General features: G+C 45.3%; 7 protein-coding genes across 14 annotated transcripts in view; 6 read left to right on the top strand and 1 right to left on the bottom strand.

Moving 5' to 3' along the window:
* Positions 1–153: 153 nt before the first annotated feature.
* LOC125952794 (ubiquitin carboxyl-terminal hydrolase 35) lies at positions 154–2,930 on the top strand. 2 transcript variants are annotated; one of them, XM_049682508.1, is made up of 5 exons: positions 154–165; positions 240–936; positions 1,001–1,141; positions 1,229–1,389; positions 1,462–2,930. In XM_049682508.1, exons 2-5 carry the CDS (start codon positions 385–387, stop codon positions 2,654–2,656), a joined length of 2,049 nt encoding a protein of 682 aa, XP_049538465.1. In that variant the 5' UTR covers positions 154–165; positions 240–384; the 3' UTR covers positions 2,657–2,930. The 2 variants fall into 2 exon arrangements, with proteins under 2 accessions (XP_049538465.1, XP_049538464.1); XM_049682507.1 differs by having other exon boundaries at positions 164–936.
* A 357-nt stretch (positions 2,931–3,287) lies between these two features.
* On the top strand, positions 3,288–4,880 carry LOC125952795 (uncharacterized). Its single transcript, XM_049682509.1, has 3 exons — positions 3,288–3,688; positions 3,851–4,606; positions 4,678–4,880. The coding sequence occupies exons 1-3, from the start codon at positions 3,563–3,565 to the stop codon at positions 4,831–4,833; spliced, it is 1,038 nt and encodes a 345-aa protein (XP_049538466.1). The 5' UTR covers positions 3,288–3,562; the 3' UTR covers positions 4,834–4,880.
* A 413-nt stretch (positions 4,881–5,293) lies between these two features.
* On the top strand, positions 5,294–7,081 carry LOC125951720 (uncharacterized). 3 transcript variants are annotated; one of them, XM_049680714.1, is made up of 4 exons: positions 5,294–5,435; positions 5,513–5,597; positions 5,669–5,780; positions 5,892–7,081. In XM_049680714.1, the coding sequence occupies exons 3-4, from the start codon at positions 5,717–5,719 to the stop codon at positions 6,038–6,040; spliced, it is 213 nt and encodes a 70-aa protein (XP_049536671.1). In that variant the 5' UTR covers positions 5,294–5,435; positions 5,513–5,597; positions 5,669–5,716; the 3' UTR covers positions 6,041–7,081. The 3 variants fall into 3 exon arrangements, with proteins under 3 accessions (XP_049536671.1, XP_049536672.1, XP_049536670.1); XM_049680715.1 differs by having other exon boundaries at positions 5,294–5,597; positions 5,682–5,780; XM_049680713.1 differs by having other exon boundaries at positions 5,294–5,597.
* Positions 7,082–7,571: 490 nt separating this feature from the next.
* On the bottom strand, positions 7,572–13,650 carry LOC125951860 (cytokine receptor). Of its 3 annotated transcripts, none has more exons than XM_049680942.1 (9): positions 13,039–13,650; positions 12,246–12,327; positions 12,019–12,173; positions 11,012–11,928; positions 10,176–10,927; positions 8,935–10,073; positions 8,658–8,861; positions 8,429–8,561; positions 7,572–8,350 (listed from the first exon to the last, which is right to left on the bottom strand). In XM_049680942.1, exons 2-9 carry the CDS (start codon positions 12,313–12,315, stop codon positions 8,301–8,303), a joined length of 3,420 nt encoding a protein of 1,139 aa, XP_049536899.1. In that variant the 5' UTR covers positions 12,316–12,327; positions 13,039–13,650; the 3' UTR covers positions 7,572–8,300. The 3 variants fall into 3 exon arrangements, with proteins under 3 accessions (XP_049536899.1, XP_049536900.1, XP_049536901.1); XM_049680943.1 differs by lacking the exon at positions 13,039–13,650 and adding an exon at positions 12,474–12,603; XM_049680944.1 differs by lacking the exon at positions 13,039–13,650 and adding an exon at positions 12,398–12,504.
* A 458-nt stretch (positions 13,651–14,108) lies between these two features.
* LOC125951861 (probable arginine--tRNA ligase, mitochondrial) lies at positions 14,109–16,053 on the top strand. Its single transcript, XM_049680945.1, has 3 exons — positions 14,109–14,163; positions 14,224–15,740; positions 15,830–16,053. Exons 1-3 carry the CDS (start codon positions 14,128–14,130, stop codon positions 15,981–15,983), a joined length of 1,707 nt encoding a protein of 568 aa, XP_049536902.1. The 5' UTR covers positions 14,109–14,127; the 3' UTR covers positions 15,984–16,053.
* A 134-nt stretch (positions 16,054–16,187) lies between these two features.
* On the top strand, positions 16,188–17,134 carry LOC125951904 (uncharacterized). The gene is made up of 3 exons (XM_049681029.1): positions 16,188–16,370; positions 16,464–16,508; positions 16,574–17,134. The coding sequence occupies exons 1-3, from the start codon at positions 16,358–16,360 to the stop codon at positions 16,717–16,719; spliced, it is 204 nt and encodes a 67-aa protein (XP_049536986.1). The 5' UTR covers positions 16,188–16,357; the 3' UTR covers positions 16,720–17,134.
* Positions 17,135–17,925: 791 nt separating this feature from the next.
* LOC125951920 (phosphatidylinositol-binding clathrin assembly protein LAP) overlaps positions 17,926–19,558 on the top strand; it is a 7,844-nt gene continuing 6,211 nt past the window's right edge. For 2 of the 3 annotated variants that reach the window (XM_049681066.1, XM_049681065.1), the window contains exons 1-3: positions 17,927–18,439; positions 19,000–19,142; positions 19,229–19,304. In XM_049681066.1, the coding sequence (XP_049537023.1) occupies positions 18,310–18,439; positions 19,000–19,142; positions 19,229–19,304 (349 nt within the window). In that variant the 5' untranslated portion in view covers positions 17,927–18,309. Of the gene's footprint in view, positions 18,440–18,999; positions 19,143–19,228; positions 19,305–19,558 lie in introns of all 3 variants that reach the window. The other variant, XM_049681067.1, reaches the window with a different exon arrangement.

Below are 19,558 nucleotides of genomic sequence, written 5' to 3'. Positions count from 1 at the left end.
AAAACCGCACCGCAGTAAACGACGAACAAATTGTTACAGTGGTGTTCGGTCAAATATACCCATTATGTAGAAAAGTAGGCAAAATTTTCATAAATAATCGGATTTTTTTTGCTAAAAATGGCCTGCGTGGCACTGTGCCAGTGTGTTTTGGTTCACGGTTGTGAGGTGAGAGATCGATGTGAAAATCCTGTAAAAATGCGAAATTCTGAACATTTTGCAATAATTTTGCGCGATTTCAGAGCAAATTAGCATCATTAGCAACTACCGCAGCCATTCCCGTTGGAAAAGGGTCGAGAAAGTGGAAAACCGTGGAAATTGCGCTCAGATCAAAGGGAGAAAAGTGCAAATCCATTGTGGATTTGTGCCCGATTTGGGCTCGGTGCGATGGCGATTAATCAGAACACGAGCCACGACTCGTCCTCATTGCAGGGTGGTTCGGCCAGCAGCAGCGATTCGGCGCAAACCTTATGGAAACTGCTGGAGCAATTGCTGGAGAGCGTCAAGAATGGAAATCTGAACCGCCCGTCCGAGGAGGAATATCAAAAAATATGTGAATACATCGTGGTACTGCTGGCGGCCGACCAGTGGGACACGATTCCCAAGAACAACATCCGGAACGTGCGGCTGCTGGCGGATGCCATCACGAAACAGCTGCAGCAGCTTGTCGAACAGAACGCCTACCGCGAACTGGTCAAGGACTGTCTGGAGAAGTTGTACGCGGCTGAGGCGCTGTCCTCGCAGAAGTTCCCGTCGCCTTTCACGACAATTATGCTCGCCCTGATGGAACCGAAGCAAGGCGTCGCATGGATCTGTTCGAAGAACGTGAGCGATGAACATATCAAGAAGATTCTTACCGTTTTCATCGACTGGCTGTGTACGATCAATTTTGCCCCGAACCTAAACGTGTGGATCGTCCAGATGGTGGAAGGATTGTTGGTGAGCAATCAGCTTGACGGTAGTGCGTCATCCTAGGTCATTTTGCCCATTTTCTGAATTTTAGACAAAGGGCAAAACGAGCTGTGTTTTAAACCTGCGCAAAGAGAAGCTGAAACAGTGTAAGGAATTGATGCTACTGCCGCACTATCAGCAACAACTTGCTCCAGTCATCAGTTGTCTGGAGTCGGTCGAGGATCTTCAACCGGTAAACACCGAAAGCCATTCCAGCGAGGATTCTCAACACTAATGATTGCTATCTCTTCTCCTTGTGGAACATTCTTACTTCCTAAAGTTGGATGATGGTCGACTGGACTATAACTATGCGGAGCCATACGACAGCTCACTGGAGACGGATGCATCTTTGATCCGCTCGAACGCTCGTGTCGGGTTGGTAAACTTAGGCAATACCTGCTACATGAACAGTGTGGTCCAAGCATTGGCCATGACCAAGCAGTATGTATCAGAGCGCAGTGGATGACCTAAAGGAAAATATCCAACAACTTCTGGGTTCTTCTTTATCCGCAGGTTCTGTACCGAAGTTTTGATGAAGCAGATCGATGCGCCTCCGTTTTCCGAAATTCAGCAGCTACTCGCTCTGCTCATTCATTCCCGTAGGCCCGAGCTGACGCCACGAGCAGTACTAGCTACAACCCGTCCTCCGGGGTTTGCTCCTGGTTATCAACAGGATTCATCCGAGTTTCTCAGCTATCTACTTGACCGGCTGCATGAGCAAGAGAAGAAACTTCTTCTCGTCGGTAGTGCTGGTGGGCCGGTTGGCAGCGAGGGATCCGCTGGTTCCGCAAACAAAACGCTCGTTCAGAAGACGTTCGAGGGTCAACTTTCCGTTGGGTGTCGATGCACGGTATGCAACATCACTAATCATACGATCGAAGCGTTCCGGTCCCTCGATCTTGCCTTTCCGGATGACAGCACCATGACGGCGAACGGCGATGGAACACATTCCGTGCAGAAGCTGCTCGACTTTTATTGCTCATCCGAGAAGCTGGCTGGCGAAAACCAGTACTTCTGCGATCGATGCCAGCATTTGCGCGATTGCGAGCGCTCCGTGACCGTCACGGCACCGCCTCAAAATTTGATACTTACGATCAAACACTTCCGATACGACCAGAGTCGTCAGCTACGGGCCAAGCTTATGAACAAGATACTGCACAACGAGAACATTTCGCTTGTCGTAACCGATAGTGATGGGCATCAGCGTCAGCTGCACTATCGCAACTATGCGGTGGTCGTGCATTACGGTACGAGCATGGATTCGGGACACTACTACACCTATGCACAGGACGGTACCGGTACTTGGTTTAAGTTCAACGATAACTACGTCACGGAGTGTACGACTAATGAGCTGCAGAACCTACCGAGCCCGAACACGCCGTACATTCTTTTCTACCAGCTAGTCGTTGACAGTAATGGCTCTCCGCAGCCGACCCGCGGTGAAGACGCTGCGCTCGATCCCAGCGGTTACGAAACCTTTCCGGCATTGAACGAACTGCCCAGCCGACTGCAGGAATTCGTACGGGATGATAACCTGTTGTACCACCGGGAGGTACAGGAACAACGAGATAAAAAAGCTTCCAAGATGCCCCTTCTGTCGCTCGGGAATGGTGGTGGCAATCGACGGCCATCGGACGACTACGATGATCCGCCCCCGAGTTCTTGCGGCAGTAAGTGGCTACCGTCGTCAAACAATTTCATCTTCTAAGCTTCGCCTGGCTGTGAGGTGTAGTGTTTCCTTCCTTCTTCTTTTTTATCCCTTATGTTTCCTTCGGATTTATCAGTTCCTCGCTTCGATAGCACAGGGAGTGAACTAAGAATGGAGCATCATAAGTTGTTAAAATTATTAAACTGCAACAAATTATTCCCACGAATTCGATATGTTTGTCATTTTGAAAAGCAAAATGGATCGCTTTCGTGGATCAAAAATAAAAGAAAACAAGAAAGAAATAACCCCACCCATGTAGACATTTGAATCGGCAACGGCGTATTAAAGTCCATAATGTTCCACGGTGTTTTCAGTTCAATGGATGCTGGAGATGATGCAGAAGCCGTTTTGGATAGAGCTCATTTCGTTAACGAAGAACAACCTGACTGTGTGAACAGAAGATGTCGCAATAGATGTTTCCCTGGCTGTTCAGCGCTTTCCTGTAACCCGAATGTGATTCAGTGTTGTTATAAAAGTGATATATAATATGCTAAAATACATAGAATGTTTCAAAAATACTATTATCTGAAATTAGTTTTCTGCTTCTCAAAACAAACCCTTCAGAAACATTACCAAAACCGCACCGGTTGGATTTTTACACCGTCCCATACTGCCAATCGTGGGAGAAAGTCGCACTTTTGTCCCAGGACAAAAGTACGCTTTTGTCCTACTAAAACGGCGTACACAAAAAAGCCGAAGGAACTCACCAAAGTCACCAAACTCACCATGCCGAGCCCCTTGCCCACCACACACAACAACACCCCGCAGCTCGCCCTTCGCGTCCTACGAGTGCCGTTTCGTATCCTTATCGTCGTATCCTTTCGTGCCGCAGAACGGGTAAACGTGACCACGACCGAGGAACTGGTCTCTTGCTAGCTAACCGGAGGGCCCGGCCAATCCATTTGGATGCGTGGAAGAGCCAGGAAATATCCGCAGCATCCTTTTGCGATGGGAAAAGCAGCCCAACAGTTGACCATCGATCACGGGAAAGACGGTGATCGTATAACGGCACGCGTTGGATCTCGCACTAAGGTAAGGCGATACAAGAGTACATAACGGCCCTGAGACGGTTTCCGTTCTCTTGATCTAGCCGAGTGTAATGTTGATGCTGTTTGGCCTGTGTTTGGCGTCTCCGATTTCGAATTTAACAATTTTTAGCTTATTTGTATTTTTGCATTTCTTTTGTGAATACAGAAAGCTAAAATCGTGTTTGATCCGTCCGATCATCATGTGCCACGAAAACGCAATCGTCGTGGGGATACAGATTCCCTTACAGTAACTACCCCGAAGTCAGAACCAATTCGAACGGCAACTCCGTCATCGTCTTCTTCAACCGATGGAGCACACAGCAGCACCACGCCGGCAAAAGTATCGGCTGGCAGGCCGACGACGATATCGCAACCACATGCAGCTTTTCGACATTGCCGGATCTGTGGCAAAAATGGCCCAGGTCGTTTGCCACGCAAATCGCTTGTATCCCCCTGGACCTGTCCTTCTTGTTCGGGCAAGAAACAGCAGCAAAGGGCACCTGGCAGCGTGCACAAGACGAAACCCGGAAAGCCGAAACGTATTAAACAGGAGGACGAAACCAGCGCCGTGCAGCAGCAGGATTTTGCCGGATTTAGTGAAAAGGAAATTAGTCACCACGTGGATGAACTCGATCAGTCGGATGTCAAAGCGGAGAGCATCGATAGACGAAGTTTATCTGGCACGAAATTGAAAGTTGAAATCACGGAACAAGACGAGGACGACAGCGATGACAACACCGACATGATAGGCGATGGTGATGGGTCGGGCTCGCTTCGCAGCAGTTTCGGGCTTTGCCAGGAGGAAAGCAGCCGACCCACTACACCTACTGTCTATAAGGAAATTCGCCGGTGGACGTGTGACGACGTCAGCAGCTACTTTAGTCGTTATCGTCAATCATGGGGAGATTTGTTTTTGGAGCAGGTACTTAGAGAATAGCCTTACGGGAAACAATGGCTTTGGGGCAATAATTTATGCTTGTCGTTTCGTTCAAGGAAATTGATGGTGCGTCGTTACTCTTGCTGCAAAGAAATGATGTCCTGTCTAGATTTGGGCTCAAGCTTGGACCAGCGATGGAATTATACCAGCGAATTGTCGCTCTACAGAGCGGTGAAAGTGAAATAGTTGATGTGCGGTTGACGTGGATGTAGTTTGTAAGCGAATAAAGCGAATATTCTCTATCTGAGGAGTATTTAAAACCAAATTATGATTATCAGCTGACAAACCCAGGATTTTTTATTTGAATCGTCAATTCCCACACGAATTCATTCGATGGAGATAATTCTTTGATTCGCAAGCCAAGCCTGGTCTATTGCAAGGCTCAGGCTGCAAGGATAGTGGGTTTGGTTCAACCATTTAGGTCAACATTGCCATTGAGGTGGAGGGTTTGCTATTCCTTGAGATCTGCTCAGATCTCGGCAGATGCATGCTTCTACTCATCGCACGTGCGAACGTTTCTGCGCAGGTATTTTTCATCGCTTCCTTTTGATAACAAACAAAAAAACATTGAACCCTAATCCCCCCACACCAGAAATGGAGTAGCTAGCATATCGTGGGTGCCTTTACAAGCTACGTCATTCACTCCGAGACCAAGGAAGTATTATCAAAAGTATACGCTAGTTGATTAGTTTTCGGGGAAAACCCCATTCTGGGAGTGCACAGCATCCAGAGCAGCCGTGCTGGGCATGTGCTGGGCACATTTCTTATCAGGGAAGGAGGCATCAGAATGAACCGCAATTTTCTCAGTGACCGAGTACGGCAACAGGACCTCATCATCGGATGTCTATCAGTTTCAAACAACCTATCCTGTCTATCGTTTGTGCAGAATAGTCGATTGTAGAGTGCGAACATCCGGACCATCGACAGTTTTATTCGACATTTATTCGCATCGGATCAGCTAGGTGTATACAGCAAGGTAACATTCGCAAAAAATTGTTATTGGAATAGTTACGGCCTGATTGAATGAAAAGCATATTCGAACCTAAGATTCCATTCGCAGGTTAACAGAATCTACGAAAGTATCCACCTGTTAAAATGGCGGTCGGTAGAGTAGCAGGAACGGGCAACATCGGATACTCGTCCAACTACCGGACTGGAGGTGAATAGAGCAGGGAAACGAAACTACTGTTTGATGGAAAACACTGTTCCAGGATGAGCGTTCGAAAAACTTAAAAATCCGATTGTTCCTTTTCTCTATCTTTCTAAACAGGTCGATCTTATCACGGGGGCATAAATGAGGAAATCATTTGGATCAGTATTGGAATGGCTGTTACTATCGCAATACTGATCACGCTCGCCTTAATTTACCTTGCGTATGAAAAGTGCCAGAAGCGGCGACAAAGGTACATACAAGCGTGAGATGAGTTAAATCGGCTGGGCCGTCCCGCCGCAAAAGAGGGGGTCAAAGTCCCTGCCAAAACCATGCCCTGAACCACCAACAGATGAGGCCAACATGGCAATGACGATGGAGAAACAATAGAACAAAATTGGATAGCAATTCACAACCACCACTAATGGACCAAACTAACATAAAACGATGCCTCTCAAGCGAAGCACTTAAACAAATCGTAGGAAGATTAGAATATAAACAAAGATTTAAAACTGTAGCGTAAACTAAACCCACAGAGGAATGATAAATCAACAGAAACTAATGCCAAACAATTTTGAAATGCTCTCTATATATGTACTAGAAATATATACATATATATTTATGCCCCCAAGATAGCAACCCGATACGATTTATTATGGGGTCGGTGTTGAAACCAGAGAAGCTTCTGGAACGTCCCTAGAACAAGGCAAAAGCCACAGGTACGATTTATAACCGTTTTACGGTAGCTCTGACGCCTCGTTACGAAAACAAAGTAACCGAAATGCATTCAGCGTATAATGAAAGAGGGAGCTACAGAGAGCTTCGCAAGCGGAACAAAATCAAACAATTTACCAAAAAAAACCATTATTTGTGTCTTTACACTAGCGAACAGAACAGAACCACGTAGTCGTTTAAACATGTAGTCTGGACTTTTTGCGTCCGCTGGATCCGACCGACTCTCACTGTTGTTCATCCCACACACCCGTTCTGATGTTAGTAGTCAAACAACCAAACCACTCTCTACTGTTTCGTCGTCGGAATAAGGACATGTGTAGTAGAGGGCCGATCCGAGGGCCGAGTACACACTGTAATCGCAAGATGCTCTATTAACCTCTTATTAGGTGACTTGAACGCAAGTCCGCATCACCTTTTACCATACCACCTCTTCTTAAGTGGAACAATTTTAGGCCGCCTAGTAAGCAACATTGTTTTTTACAAATATTTAACCACCACTGCACAGCTTTGGAGGCCTGTGTGCGGAACTTGTTGGATGATCTTAATAAACATGTGTTATCTGTAAGTAAAACATGGTTTACTTCCTGCATTTTACGACCAAGTTGAAAGAAAATTAGCGAAATGAGGAATTGTAACTAACAAAATAACTACTGATAAGCCTATGCCTGTATAATAAAAGGAAGTCATCGATAAAATATCGTTATCATATGTTGGATTATTTGAGGTATACAGATCAATGTTCTTTCATTAGCTTCCCCAAGTATCCCCGGAATAATTAGTTTCCCTAGGTAAGTTACAAAATGATTGCTATTTTAATGAATGTTTATTTTATAAAAATATGGATATATTTGATAAAAAATATCTCCGAGACTGCAAGTGATTTAAGAGTATTTTTTTGGTTACCTCATTTTTGTAGCAAATGTGAGCACGGGTTTTAAATAACCATAACCCCCCCCCCCCCACTCCTTTCCCTACCTCACCCATTAATAATCTTTGAATACACCGACAGATACATTTGAGATGGTAAAATCAGCCATTGGTATACACGGGAAAAAATGTACGAGATTTGGAAGGAAGGATCAAAATTATTCATTGTTTTATTAATAATACTATAATGTTTCTTAACCATTACACACTTCCTTAACATAATTGGAGAATCAACGGCCTGTGCAAAGGGGTTGAGAATGGGGAGGTGAGGTGGCATTGGGAAGATTCGGGGCAATTGTAACAGCAATCTATATCTCGTACGATATAGAACATTCAGACATTACACACTTGATTACAAAGTACTAAAAAAGGTGGCACCATCACCTTGATGAAAAAGATACTTGAGTGCTAGCAGTAAACTCTCATGCAGGTACTATCCTGTAACAAAGAGGTGCCAATCCTGTATTTGCGGGAAGCAAACTTCACTTCATTCTACGTTCTGTTGCTTTTCTCCTACAACAGGAATGGCACAATAAAGTACTAATGAAGGTGATGGCAATGAAGACCCAATAGTAAGGTATTAGCTACATCCATAGGAACAGATATGTGGTAGTGTGTAGTAGTATTAGCAGCGACAGTAACATAGGAGCATCTTGTGCAAAATAGCTAGCATAGCGCTGCCTTTCTAGAAATAACATTTTGCTCCCAATCAGCTTAAATAACATTCGATTGGTTTCTCACTCAGCATTCTACTACATTGAAAACTTGAGACTTCAGAGCCTAATCCAGTGCAGTCATAGTACGATCGTAGTGATCCCCTGTAGTTCCTTTCTCTGGCGATTACGTTTCTAGTGGGAGCTCCCCGTTTTACTTTAAGTGCTGTCCGTAGGCTGAAAGTTGCTTGTGTGTTACGTATCCTGCGAGTAAGATAAACAGAAACACGATGTCATGTGATATGCTAGCGACATCGTTTGAGGAAATAAACCGCGGCATACCTGATATAGGTGTAGCGGCCATTTTTGCGTTAGCTGATTTTGAAAATACGTCTGAAGACGTCGTCATGTCTCCGCTGTTCACCAGTGTGCTCAGCTGCAGGTATCCGGAAGAGTTGATGGGTGCTTTTGAGGGCTGCAATGCGATCGAAGGCAAACAATAAAACAAATTAGTCATAGCATGAGAACCTGTAAGAAAATTCATTTTAGTTGCGTCAGAGTTCAAGCTTACATTAACCGCTACGGGTGCTGGAACGTAGCCGGAAGTGACAGTCAGCGGCACCGCCGTCGTAGAGGCTTTCGGTTTGACCTCAGATAGTATAGGTGAATCCGGCGATCGGTTCTCTCCGTTAGCTTCAAAGTCTGGTACACCTTCAGTGCTATCCAATTGACCATCCAATTGACTATCGATCATATCCGACGGCTCATCGCTGAACTAGAAAGCGATAAATGAACAGGCGTGGAATATGATACTTGCGCTTTCACGGTAGTAAGACAACAGCGATTACCCCATGCAAATCCTGACGTTCAGCTTCCTGATCGTAGAAACTCGTGCTATCGTCTTCGAAAGCTCCGCTGTTGCTGAAATATTCTAACGACGATCGCTGATCATGGCCACTCAGATCACCAACGCTCTCGCCACATCCTGAGGAGGATGAGGATTGTAACAGACATTGATTCTGTTCTTTGCCATAAATCTCTTTCTTTAGTGAGCCGATACTTGAAGCGTGGTTGGACGATTGGTCAATGAAAATAATGCGACCCCCCGAACCGAGAATGTCCGGCTTTCCGGAGCTTGTTTTATCGTTCAAGCCGTCTGGTATAATAACCTTCACCTGACAGATTTGCTTCATCTTGAAGTAGAACCAAAGCATTAGAAATATGGCAATCAACATAATAATCGAAACTGTCGATTTCAGTGACACATTATTTTCCTTGGTACACCAGGAGGCAAGTGGGTCTGACCAAGGCCCATACACAAGCTCAAATCCTTCGGAAGCAAAGATAGAAGCTCGACTGTCCATTCCGCCCCCGTCGCACTCGGTGCTCTGCGAAACAAGATTCGGCCATCGGTTCTGTAGTTCCGACCACCTTTCCTCGCATGACAGATCTTCAAAATCCGTCCCATTCCTGATAACGTTGACGGCACGCACGAGAAACTGATACGATTTTGTGTCAGTATTTTTGCAGTTCTCCTGTCTCAGCTGGCATTGATTTCCTCGGCGCTTATAGATGACGGTTTGCTCGGTTTTCAGTTTGAGCTCATAAAATTCCACGCATCCAGCCGTGTCGCTCGGTTTACGCCAACTTATTACTAGATTAGAATCACCATTGATCGTGCTGCTCAGTTGCGCGACCTTTTCCGGTTGACCTACGAGAGTACGTACTGTCAACTGTTTACTCGCGTTGGAGTAACCGATAGTCAGTGCCCGGACGGAGATATTATAGAGCGTGAAGGCGCTCAGAGCGGGCACCGTTGTCTCTACGTCCGAGTTCGGCTCCTCCACGTAGTAACGGAGCGTATCGTTGTTGTACCGAATTTCGTAGCTCATCTTTCCGCTGTTGATATGCTCCGGAGCCTTCCAGGATAGGGTAATGCTATCATTCGTAACTGACCGTAGTTTTAGCTCACGCGGTGGTGAAGGTGCTGTTAGAAAAAAAAAAACAGGCCATCAAATATGCAGCGGCGAGATCCAATGAGATGACGCACTTGGGAATAATTCGTGCTCACCAGAACTTTTCTACTCACCTGCCTCTCGGGTTGTGTTAACCAACGGCTCGGAACGGGGACCGATGTGCGTCTCGGAGTACATCGCGATCTCGATTTTGTATGTCACGTACGGCTTCAAGTTATCCAGCCTAGTGTAATACAGACTTTTGTCAGTCACATTAATAGTCATTTCTGGTTCCTTGCAACCCAGCGTTCGTGGTGAACTGATTGGACAGTAATAGATGAGATATCCGGTGTGCGCTACATCACCGCACTCGGGTTTCCATTTAAGGTTTATGTATGTTGCCAACATTTCCGTGATCCAGAGTGTTTTCAGCTTCCCAATGTCGGTTTTGTGTGTGGCAGTGCATGCGGCCCAAACCATACCGGACGACAGGTTGCCAGCGTTAGCGGCCACAGCAAAGTTAAGCGTCGATCCAGCACCGCTTAGTTCGAACGATGTACTGTTGGCGGCGACCGTAGTGAAGTTGATCGAACCATGACAATCGTTCGGTGAATTGCTGGTCGTGTTACACCAAAAGACGGTATAGCTGGTGACGAGATACGGTGACCGTGAGGAGGAGCGCTTCCAGGAGAGTGTAAATTTGCCCGAGTCTGACAGCAGCTTGTCGACTTCCGGTTTCTCAGGTCGGTGCCGTTTACTAGGCACGAAAATGACACTACTTTTAGCCGAAAGACCATCTCCGTTTGCACTGTGTATGATGAACGTAAAGTTCTGGTCCTCAATATTTCGCATTTGAATCATACCCCTTGTTCGGTTGAAATGCTCACTAGAAGAATGAAACGATGCAGAATTAGAGATTAATAAAAGTGAGTTGGATTTAATAACTAGATCGCATACGACAATGACTCACATAATCTGCCCGCTGGGTCCTAGTTTTGTGATATTGTAGTAGAATCCAGTGCGAGCATTGTGCTGCCACTCGTACAGTTCGCGCCAGTACAGGAACAAATGATCGTTAGCGTTTTCAAAAATGCCATCTGCAACGTCCGGCGGATTGTCCGGTTGGCGGGATAGTGTTTTAAATAAGCAGCTTGTATAGTTGGACCACATATCGTCGTCTTCAACGGTCGAGTCTGTACGCATCCTTATACGCACATCGTATCGCGTGTCCGCGTACGATAGCCTGCTAAGTGGCAATTCATACTTGGTCTGGGAATGGTTCATATTCGCAGTATCCATAAGCTGCCACTGTTTGTTATGAAACATCGAAAACAGCTTCACCTCGAATCGGAAGGATCGTTTAAAAGTTTGATACTGCCTATGCACTTTCCATTTAAGTACTGCACTATGGGAAGTAATTGTGGAATTGTCGATAGAACACTCGGTCGGTTGATGCGGCACCACAACGTCGAAGTTGTTGATTTTGAAGCTCTGAACGTGCGTTCCGAGGTTGTTTTCAGCCGAAAGTACAAAGTTGTAGTGCTCGTAGACGACCCGATAACCATCACCACTGGGAATAATGCACTGCTTTAGCGGACTATTCGGTACTTGCTGCAAGTTGCAGGAGTAGTTTTTCATGAGGGGCTCCACATAGAAAATAAGCACGTATTGAGTTTTGACTCCGTTTGGCTCCGGTGTAAAAGTGCAGTTCATTTCTTTCCACAATGGTGCCCGGCAACGGAAATCCTCAATACGCTGTGGTTTGTGGCCAATGTAGACACTGCGCAAATCAACGCCTTTGGTGCCATTTAGTTTGCAGATGTAAAAATAATTTGACGATGGCACGGCATGCTCCACGCTCAATTCAATAGTTGTTGCGTTAAGAATCTACGGATGATGGGAATTTAGCTCCTTTGAGTTCAAATTTCGCTCCACAGTAGAGGTTAATAATAATAAAAGTCAAGGCATCCACTTTACCTTCACTTGATCTGTCGGTACAGCTTCATCCGCACGGTAGAACATCAGATTGCTGCTGTTGGATCCTTTAGCATCGCCAGCAGTCATATCGAGAGTACATTGCAACCGAAATGAATCGTTCACCTCACGATAGATGGGTTCCTTGGGAAAGATCCCTGCAAAAGAGAATCCAAATCCGATCAAATAACCCTCGCACGTTTCCATCACTACTTTAGCTCAATACTTACAACCGAGAGCCGAGATTTCATGTAGACTGCACAACCAGGAGACTACCAACAGTACAAACTTTGCGGTCATTGTGCTAGCTAACTGCAATGGGAAAATAGGGTTTTTGCGTTAGAACCTTCGCACTCTAAACTGGCCAAAAACACCAACGCACGGCAACGAACGTGTTGATGAGAAGGTAATAGAGGAAATCCACGAACTACATTTTTGTGAACCAAATTCCTACTAACTTAGTGATTATCTAGGTGCTGATTCCAAGAAGGTCACCCTCGAAATCCAACTGAAGATCACTATACGAGAGCACTACCGATAAGCGACGAGGCAGAGCGTGAGGGGATAAAATGCCGATTTCATTCACATCCTAGCATTAGTTGCCACGCAGTGCATGATTTCGTGCTCAAATATGTAAATCAAATAAAGTCTCAAGAACCAGCATCAGGAAAAAATGAAAACGAGCTCCGGATTGGGCGAGCCGACGTCGTTCCAAGAATTCTTTCACTTTTACGCTTGTAGGACTTCTTAAAATCAGGGAAGACTGCGCCACGGCCGATAACACCGACTTTGCAAGAAGAATGGAAATTTGTAGAGTATTTAAAAATGCAATCAAAAATCTCTAACAGTCTACACCGGCAACTTCGTAAAAATCAGCTTTGAGAAAGTTTGTACGCCTTCGGTAAACCGCGGAAGACACGTATGTAGAAGCGTGCGTGCGTTTGTGCGATGTTTTCCTCGAAATCAAAACAAAAATTCCGCATCACGCATAGCGCGTTAACGCACACTACCATCCCAACTTACCGCGACGGTTGTGTGCGTAGCCGCTCGCGCGATTCCAGGAACACGATTTTCGTTCAGGTTCTCAGAATTTTCTTTTAAACGTTTACTCTTCTCCGGCACTAAAACACCACCCTCGACATATTTTTAAGACAAGGAACACTTTTCACGGTCCTGAACTGTTGCCCTGGTTTTCACAAGCCGATCCAGCACATATTTTCTTTACGAATTCTCGAACCTCGCAACAAGTGGCCACACGGAGCGTAAACTTTAGCGTAATGTAAAAATTAATACCCAAAAGTTTACGCTTGCCGTTTACAAACGATTCTAGGTCCGTGGAGCGTGAAACCAAGCGTAAACCTGGCGTAAACGCTGTTTGCAAACACTCGTTTGACTCGTTATTATGTTCTTTTTGTGGTTTGTGGATTGCTAGTGCGTTCAATCATTTTCCGTTGGTCCAGCCTCTTCGATCGTTCAGCGGATCTGAGAACAATTTCTACAGTTTTCCACTTTCTCGACACTTTTCGGAATGGCTGCGGTAGTTGCTAATGATGCTAATTTGCTCTGAAATCGCGCAAAATTATTGCAAAATGTTCAGAATTTCGCATTTTTACAGGATTTTCACATCGATCTCTCACCTCACAACCGTGAACCAAAACACACTGGCACAGTGCCACGCAGGCCATTTTTAGCAAAAAAAATCCGATTATTTATGAAAATTTTGCCTACTTTTCTACATAATGGGTATATTTGACCGAACACCACTGTAACAATTTGTTCGTCGTTTACTGCGGTGCGGTTTTAGGAGTCAAAATTTGCATTTTTCAATTTTTGTAAGTTTTGACTCCTGGATCCGTTTATACGTTGAAACTGGATTCTGTGAAGCGCGCTTGAGCTAGCGAGCTAAAAATTTTCAATTCTTGGCCTTTCGGCTGGCTTTTTCGTTATTTTCTGTGTGAATTAAGCACCCTCGAGAGATTGGCGTTTTTATCCAGGCCGGAAAAGGGGAAACCGCGAATTTTCCGCGATCTTTTCAAAACTCTACTTGGCCGCCCGGTGAAAAAACACCAAAATAAAAACAACCGGCGGTGTTTACCCCATTTTCAACAGAGTATGGCCTACTACTACCGCAAATTGCTGTGCGAAAAGGTAAGTACTCGCGGTAGTGGGTTCATTTCGGTACAGATTCTTCTAAAATTCACTTTAAAGGCCTCTCGGTTGCTAGAGCAAAACCTCCAGATCCCGCTGTCGGCGTTAAGTTTCTCCTTTCAAAAGGACATCCGCGCTGCCGAACTGCACATACCGCTGAAATGTTTTGGGCAGAAACTCACGGAAGAAACGGTACAACGAATTTCCTGCCTACAAGAGGACCGTGCTTGGAAACATATTTCACTTCACGCCAAAGCCGGAAAGTTGCAACTTTCGCTGCACCAAGATAAACTCGTGGAAAATGTTCTACGCGTACCGGAACAGCAGGACAGCACAACAAGTCCCAAAGGTTCGCAGACTATAGTGGTGGAGTTCAGCTCGCCCAACATTGCCAAGCCATTTCACGCAGGCCATTTACGGTCAACCATCATCGGGAACTTTATCGCAAACGTGAACGAGTTTCTAGGACAGCGAGTGGTGCGGCTTAACTACCTTGGCGACTGGGGAACGCAGTTCGGTTACTTGGCCCTAGGCGTTCGGCTGAAAGGACTTTCACCTGTAGAAATCCAACAGAATCCCATACTATGCCTTTATGAGGCGTACGTACATGCTCATGATTGCGCGAGCAATGATCCAAAGATACACGAAACTGCGATGGACATTTTTTCGCAAATGGAAAAGGGATCGATGGAAGAGCTGCAGCAGTGGAATGACTACAGATCTTACACGGTGAATGAACTTGAAGCGCTGTACCGCAGGCTCGGAGTCAGATTTAGCACCTACGAGTGGGAGTCACAATACGCAATGGGCAAGATTGCGGAGGTACTGGAAATACTGAGAGATAAAGGTGGATTACAGGAACAATCAGATCAGCGAAAAGTAGTGCACCTAAGTAAAGGCCGGACGGTACCACTAGTCAAGAGCGACGGCACTGGAATGTATCTTTTAAGAGACATTGCAGCTTTGTTGGATCGCCAGAAAAGGTACGCATTTCAGCGATCACTATACGTCGTCGAGAATGGACAGAATGATCATTTTTCTGCATTGCGTGAAATTGCGCACTCGATACTCAATTTGCCGTATGCTCAGAGCATCGAGCACATAAAGTTTGGTCGGGTGCATGGCATGAGTACAAGGCAAGGAAAAGTGGTTTTCCTCAAGGAGATTCTACACGAAGCGCAGCTGTTGGTACAAGAGAAACAGATCGAATCGCCAAACACCAAGAAATCTGCAGTCGATAACCCAGAGGTTTGGGATATACTCGGTACTAGCGCAGTCATTATCAACGATCTGAAGCAACGTCGCATGAAAGACTACGATTTTGACTGGTCAAAAGTGCTTAGAATGGAAGGTGATTCTGGCATCAAACTACAGTATACACACTGCAGATTGGCAAGTCTCTTGCGATCGTCGCAAACCACTCACGACCTCGGATGTACAGAATGCGATGGTCGATTGTTAGTCGAACCGGAGGCTTGCGACCTGATTTGCCAAATCGCTAATTTTGAACCTGTTTGTTCGCAAGCCCAAGAACTGAGCGAAGCCTGTATCGTCGTAAACTATCTGTTTCGTTTATGGTATGCATTTTTGAAATTACAATTTGCGGTCTTATTAATATTATTGCGGTTGTTTTGAACATCTTGTTTTGTTTTTCTAACATTTCTAGCAAATCTGTAAACCTGGCTCTAAAAACCCTGCCGATAAAACACGAACAAAACGCTCAGAAACGGTTTCAGAGGATCGTCTTATTTTCGCGAGCACAAACCGTACTTCGAACCGGAATGGAGTTGTTGGGGCTAAGACCATTGGAAGAAATGTAGCGCCTTTTATCATTTACACCGAGAAAGAAGAGCGGACTGATCATTGTTTAGTATGTTGAAGTTTTTTCTGTAGAAAAAATAAAAGAGTACTATAAAACCAATCCCTTGTTTCATCGTACCGTGCTGTAGTTTGCTGGTACGATGAGAAGTGCGCAAACGCACGCACGGCTTGTTGCCGAACAGAGAGATTCGTTCGGTGAGGATGCTGTGTATTTCCATCCCTCCATCTCCGTAATCAGAGTCAGCTGTAGGAGCGTTTGTTATGCAGGGTGTGTGGTTTGCAGCGTTTTCCAAGGCTTTGCATATTTTCGGCAATAGGAGAGTTCAATACCGTTTAAATCCTGCATTTACGCGGAAAACATACGCTGCTGAGCATGGCTGTCGGCGGTAAGATATTTTAAAATGATTAAGACATCGGGATGCTGACCGAAAGACGCTGTTTAATGTTATCGGTCACACCTTTTATTTGTGTATGATTAGGGCGTGTTACCGGGCGTCTTGGCTACGGGAACGGATACTCGGACGGTAAGTACAATTGGAGCAGGTATTTGAGCACGAAGCGGTAATGATTGATTGAATCGTTATTGCAGGTCGTTCTTATGCAGGAATAAACGAGGAAATTATGTACGTTAGCATAGGGATGGGAATCATCATTGCCATTCTGATTTGCATTGCGCTTTGTTACATCGCACGTGAAAATTGTAAAAACAGGCGCGAATACTACATCACCGCATAAAATGTGATTGACCTGACTATAGCGGCGTAATTTTTGGAAGTTAGTTTTACTATTCATATGTTTCATAGCTGCATTCGTTGTACTCTTACAGCCAGTGGACTCCAGGAATGGAGCTAAGCAAAAGAAAACTGATTCATAATTGCTTTGGAAGCCTGCTGGCTTCTTGGTGCCCATGAAAGTTAACGTAAAAGTCTGTTTATTAACAAACAATAAGTGTAAACTGTGGCTCGGTTCCTGTTATAAATTATACACGGCGCTCTAAATCGAAAGAGATTTTTTACCAGAATCTATTTTCAAGGGTATTAATACTACATTATGATACTACAAGAGGGAAAGGGAAAACCTAATCCGAACGAACTATATAAAGGCATGTTGGTTGATGTGCTGCATTCAATAAAAAGAATCTCCAATGCAATGGTGCTGTAATCCGTAGATCCACCTGCTTACTTCTTTTTAGCCTTAATTATTTATAACCATTCCAGCAACTGGACATATCGAACCAGTAGCACGATGAATTAGCCAAGCTACGCATGCACCTAGTACTTATAGTAGCACTGCAAAAATTCTAAACAGACTTAGCCGCACACGCTTTGCTGTATGCCGAAAAACTTATTTTGCCCCAAGAGATTCGCTACCACCAAGGGACAGCGCCTGGAGGGAGCTGACTTGTCTGCTCTCCAACTTGATGCCAGAGAGGACTCTAATCGCGACTCTAGAAATCTCCAGACCTCCTGGAACTTTCCAGTAAATCAAGCGAAAACGAGGTGGAGCGACGGTACGGAATTGATTCCCGGTAGTGGTTTGCTTCATCTTACCACTTCCCAGCGCGTTGGAAGGTCCCCGAGCACTATCAAAATATCTTGATGCATCTTACGAAACCTCTTAAGATAGTTGAAATAGTGAAGGAGAAAACATTAACAGCGCCTCACCGAACGGCTTTTCAAACGGCGTGTTTAAACTTTCGAGCCCAAAAAGTGCCAGATTTGGTTATAAACAGGATCCAGGAGTCGAAACTTCCGAGAAACGAGCCCGAGAACTACCGACTCCTAAAACCGCTGATGTAAACGTTCATTTCGATCAGTTCGAGTACGTTCTGCACGAACGGTTCAATAGGCAGAAACCGAGACTTCTCATACTACGACGAGTCGTCCGAGAAGCGTGAAAACGGCTGACAGAAAGCATGAAAGGAGGACTGCAGGTTTGGGGTTTTGGTTTTCTGAAAAAATTGAGTTGTTGACCCTCGTCGCTCGCTCGTCCAAGTTGCACAATTCCGATTAATTAGTGATTAATTTGCTGAAAAAGAGATAATTTGTGAAAAACAAGAGTCTTTTCGGGTTCGAGGGTGTTTGGGCTTTCGGTGAATCCAGTTCTGGCCAGAATTTAAGGGCAATCTCTCCGTAATTTGTGGCTGCGTGTGTGTCGCGTTTTCGGGGTGAAGTAAAAATTGATTAAAAAGTGAGTCTTCTTTCGGGCGGACCACTCCGGAAATCTTCGCTGAGAACCGCGTGGAACCAGGAGAACGTTTCGAGGACGTGTCCGTGACGTGTTCCGTGCAAGGAGCCAGAACAGGAGCAGCAGCGAAACCGCAGGATGGCTGGCCAAACGATTAATGACCGGTTGTTGGCTGCTCGGCACAGCCTTGCTGGGCAAGGACTGGCCAAATCGGTGTGCAAGGCCACAACAGAGGAAATGATTGGCCCCAAGAAGAAGCATCTCGATTGTAAGTGCACAAAATGAAGCGAGATAAAAACCTCGCCCCGTACCCGTACCGTTCCCCCAGCTCCCTTTTCTCCTCATAAGACAACAACTCATTCTGGCGATTCTTTGCATAACACGTTGCGCTGAACGGGGCGGAACGGGTATTTGGGAGAAATATTTTGGAAACGCGACGAATTTGGTGTCATCTTAGATTTGCTGCCTGGAATCCCTTACTCGTCGCACCGTCGATGCTGTAGTCTTACCATCCAGCGATTATGCTGGCCCGGATGCAGTTCAAGATAGGAGCAGAAAAAAAGGCTGCAGATAATGCCTGTGTCAGTTCACTCCGTCTAGGCCTGTCGTCGGTGCTTTATATCCTCCCTCCGAATGATAACGGGAGAAGGCTAGGCACACAAACCGCACTTGTTCCGCCAGATGTACAGAACACATCTGATGCTTCTATCGCTTGGATACGGATAATTGACTCTTCTCCCATGTCGCCTCCCTTGCAACTATTTTCGCCGAGACGGTTTTTTAAATGCTTTTTTCAATCTAGTATCCTTTTCTCCTTTTTCCGGGTAGATTTAGTACATTGCACCAACGAGCCGAACGTATCGATTCCTCATTTGGCCACGCTGCTCATCGAGCGTTCACAGAACGCCAACTGGGTAGTGGTTTATAAGGCTCTGATCACAACCCATCACATGCTGGCCTATGGCAATGAGGTAAATGACCGATGAAAACAGTTACTAAAATTGTACTTTGGGCCCACTCATTCACAGCTTTCTGTTTTGCCTCTTTTCTCTTGCAGAGATTCATCCAATACTTGGCATCAAGCAATTCGTCCTTCCAGCTGAACAATTTTCTCGATAAGGGAGGCGTGCAAGGTAGATATGAAATAGCTGACGTGATCCACAAGCACGAGCAAACCTTTAAACCAACCAAACAACATTCACAATTGCTACTGCTATTACCTCCTTTAGTCTCACTTATTTCTATTTCTACTCTTACCCAGTAACGGATTAACACTATTGACAAAACCATAACCATTTCGCTTCTTTTGAAATTGATTACACTAAGAGACAGACGAACGAATTGATTAGAACCATCTCAAGCTTTTTGACGCACAACAACACAACAG

Source organism: Anopheles darlingi, chromosome 2 (genome assembly GCF_943734745.1).
Source record: "Anopheles darlingi chromosome 2, idAnoDarlMG_H_01, whole genome shotgun sequence".
Lineage (NCBI taxonomy): Eukaryota > Metazoa > Arthropoda > Insecta > Diptera > Culicidae > Anopheles > Anopheles darlingi.
This window is presented reverse-complemented; position numbering and strand designations above follow the sequence as displayed.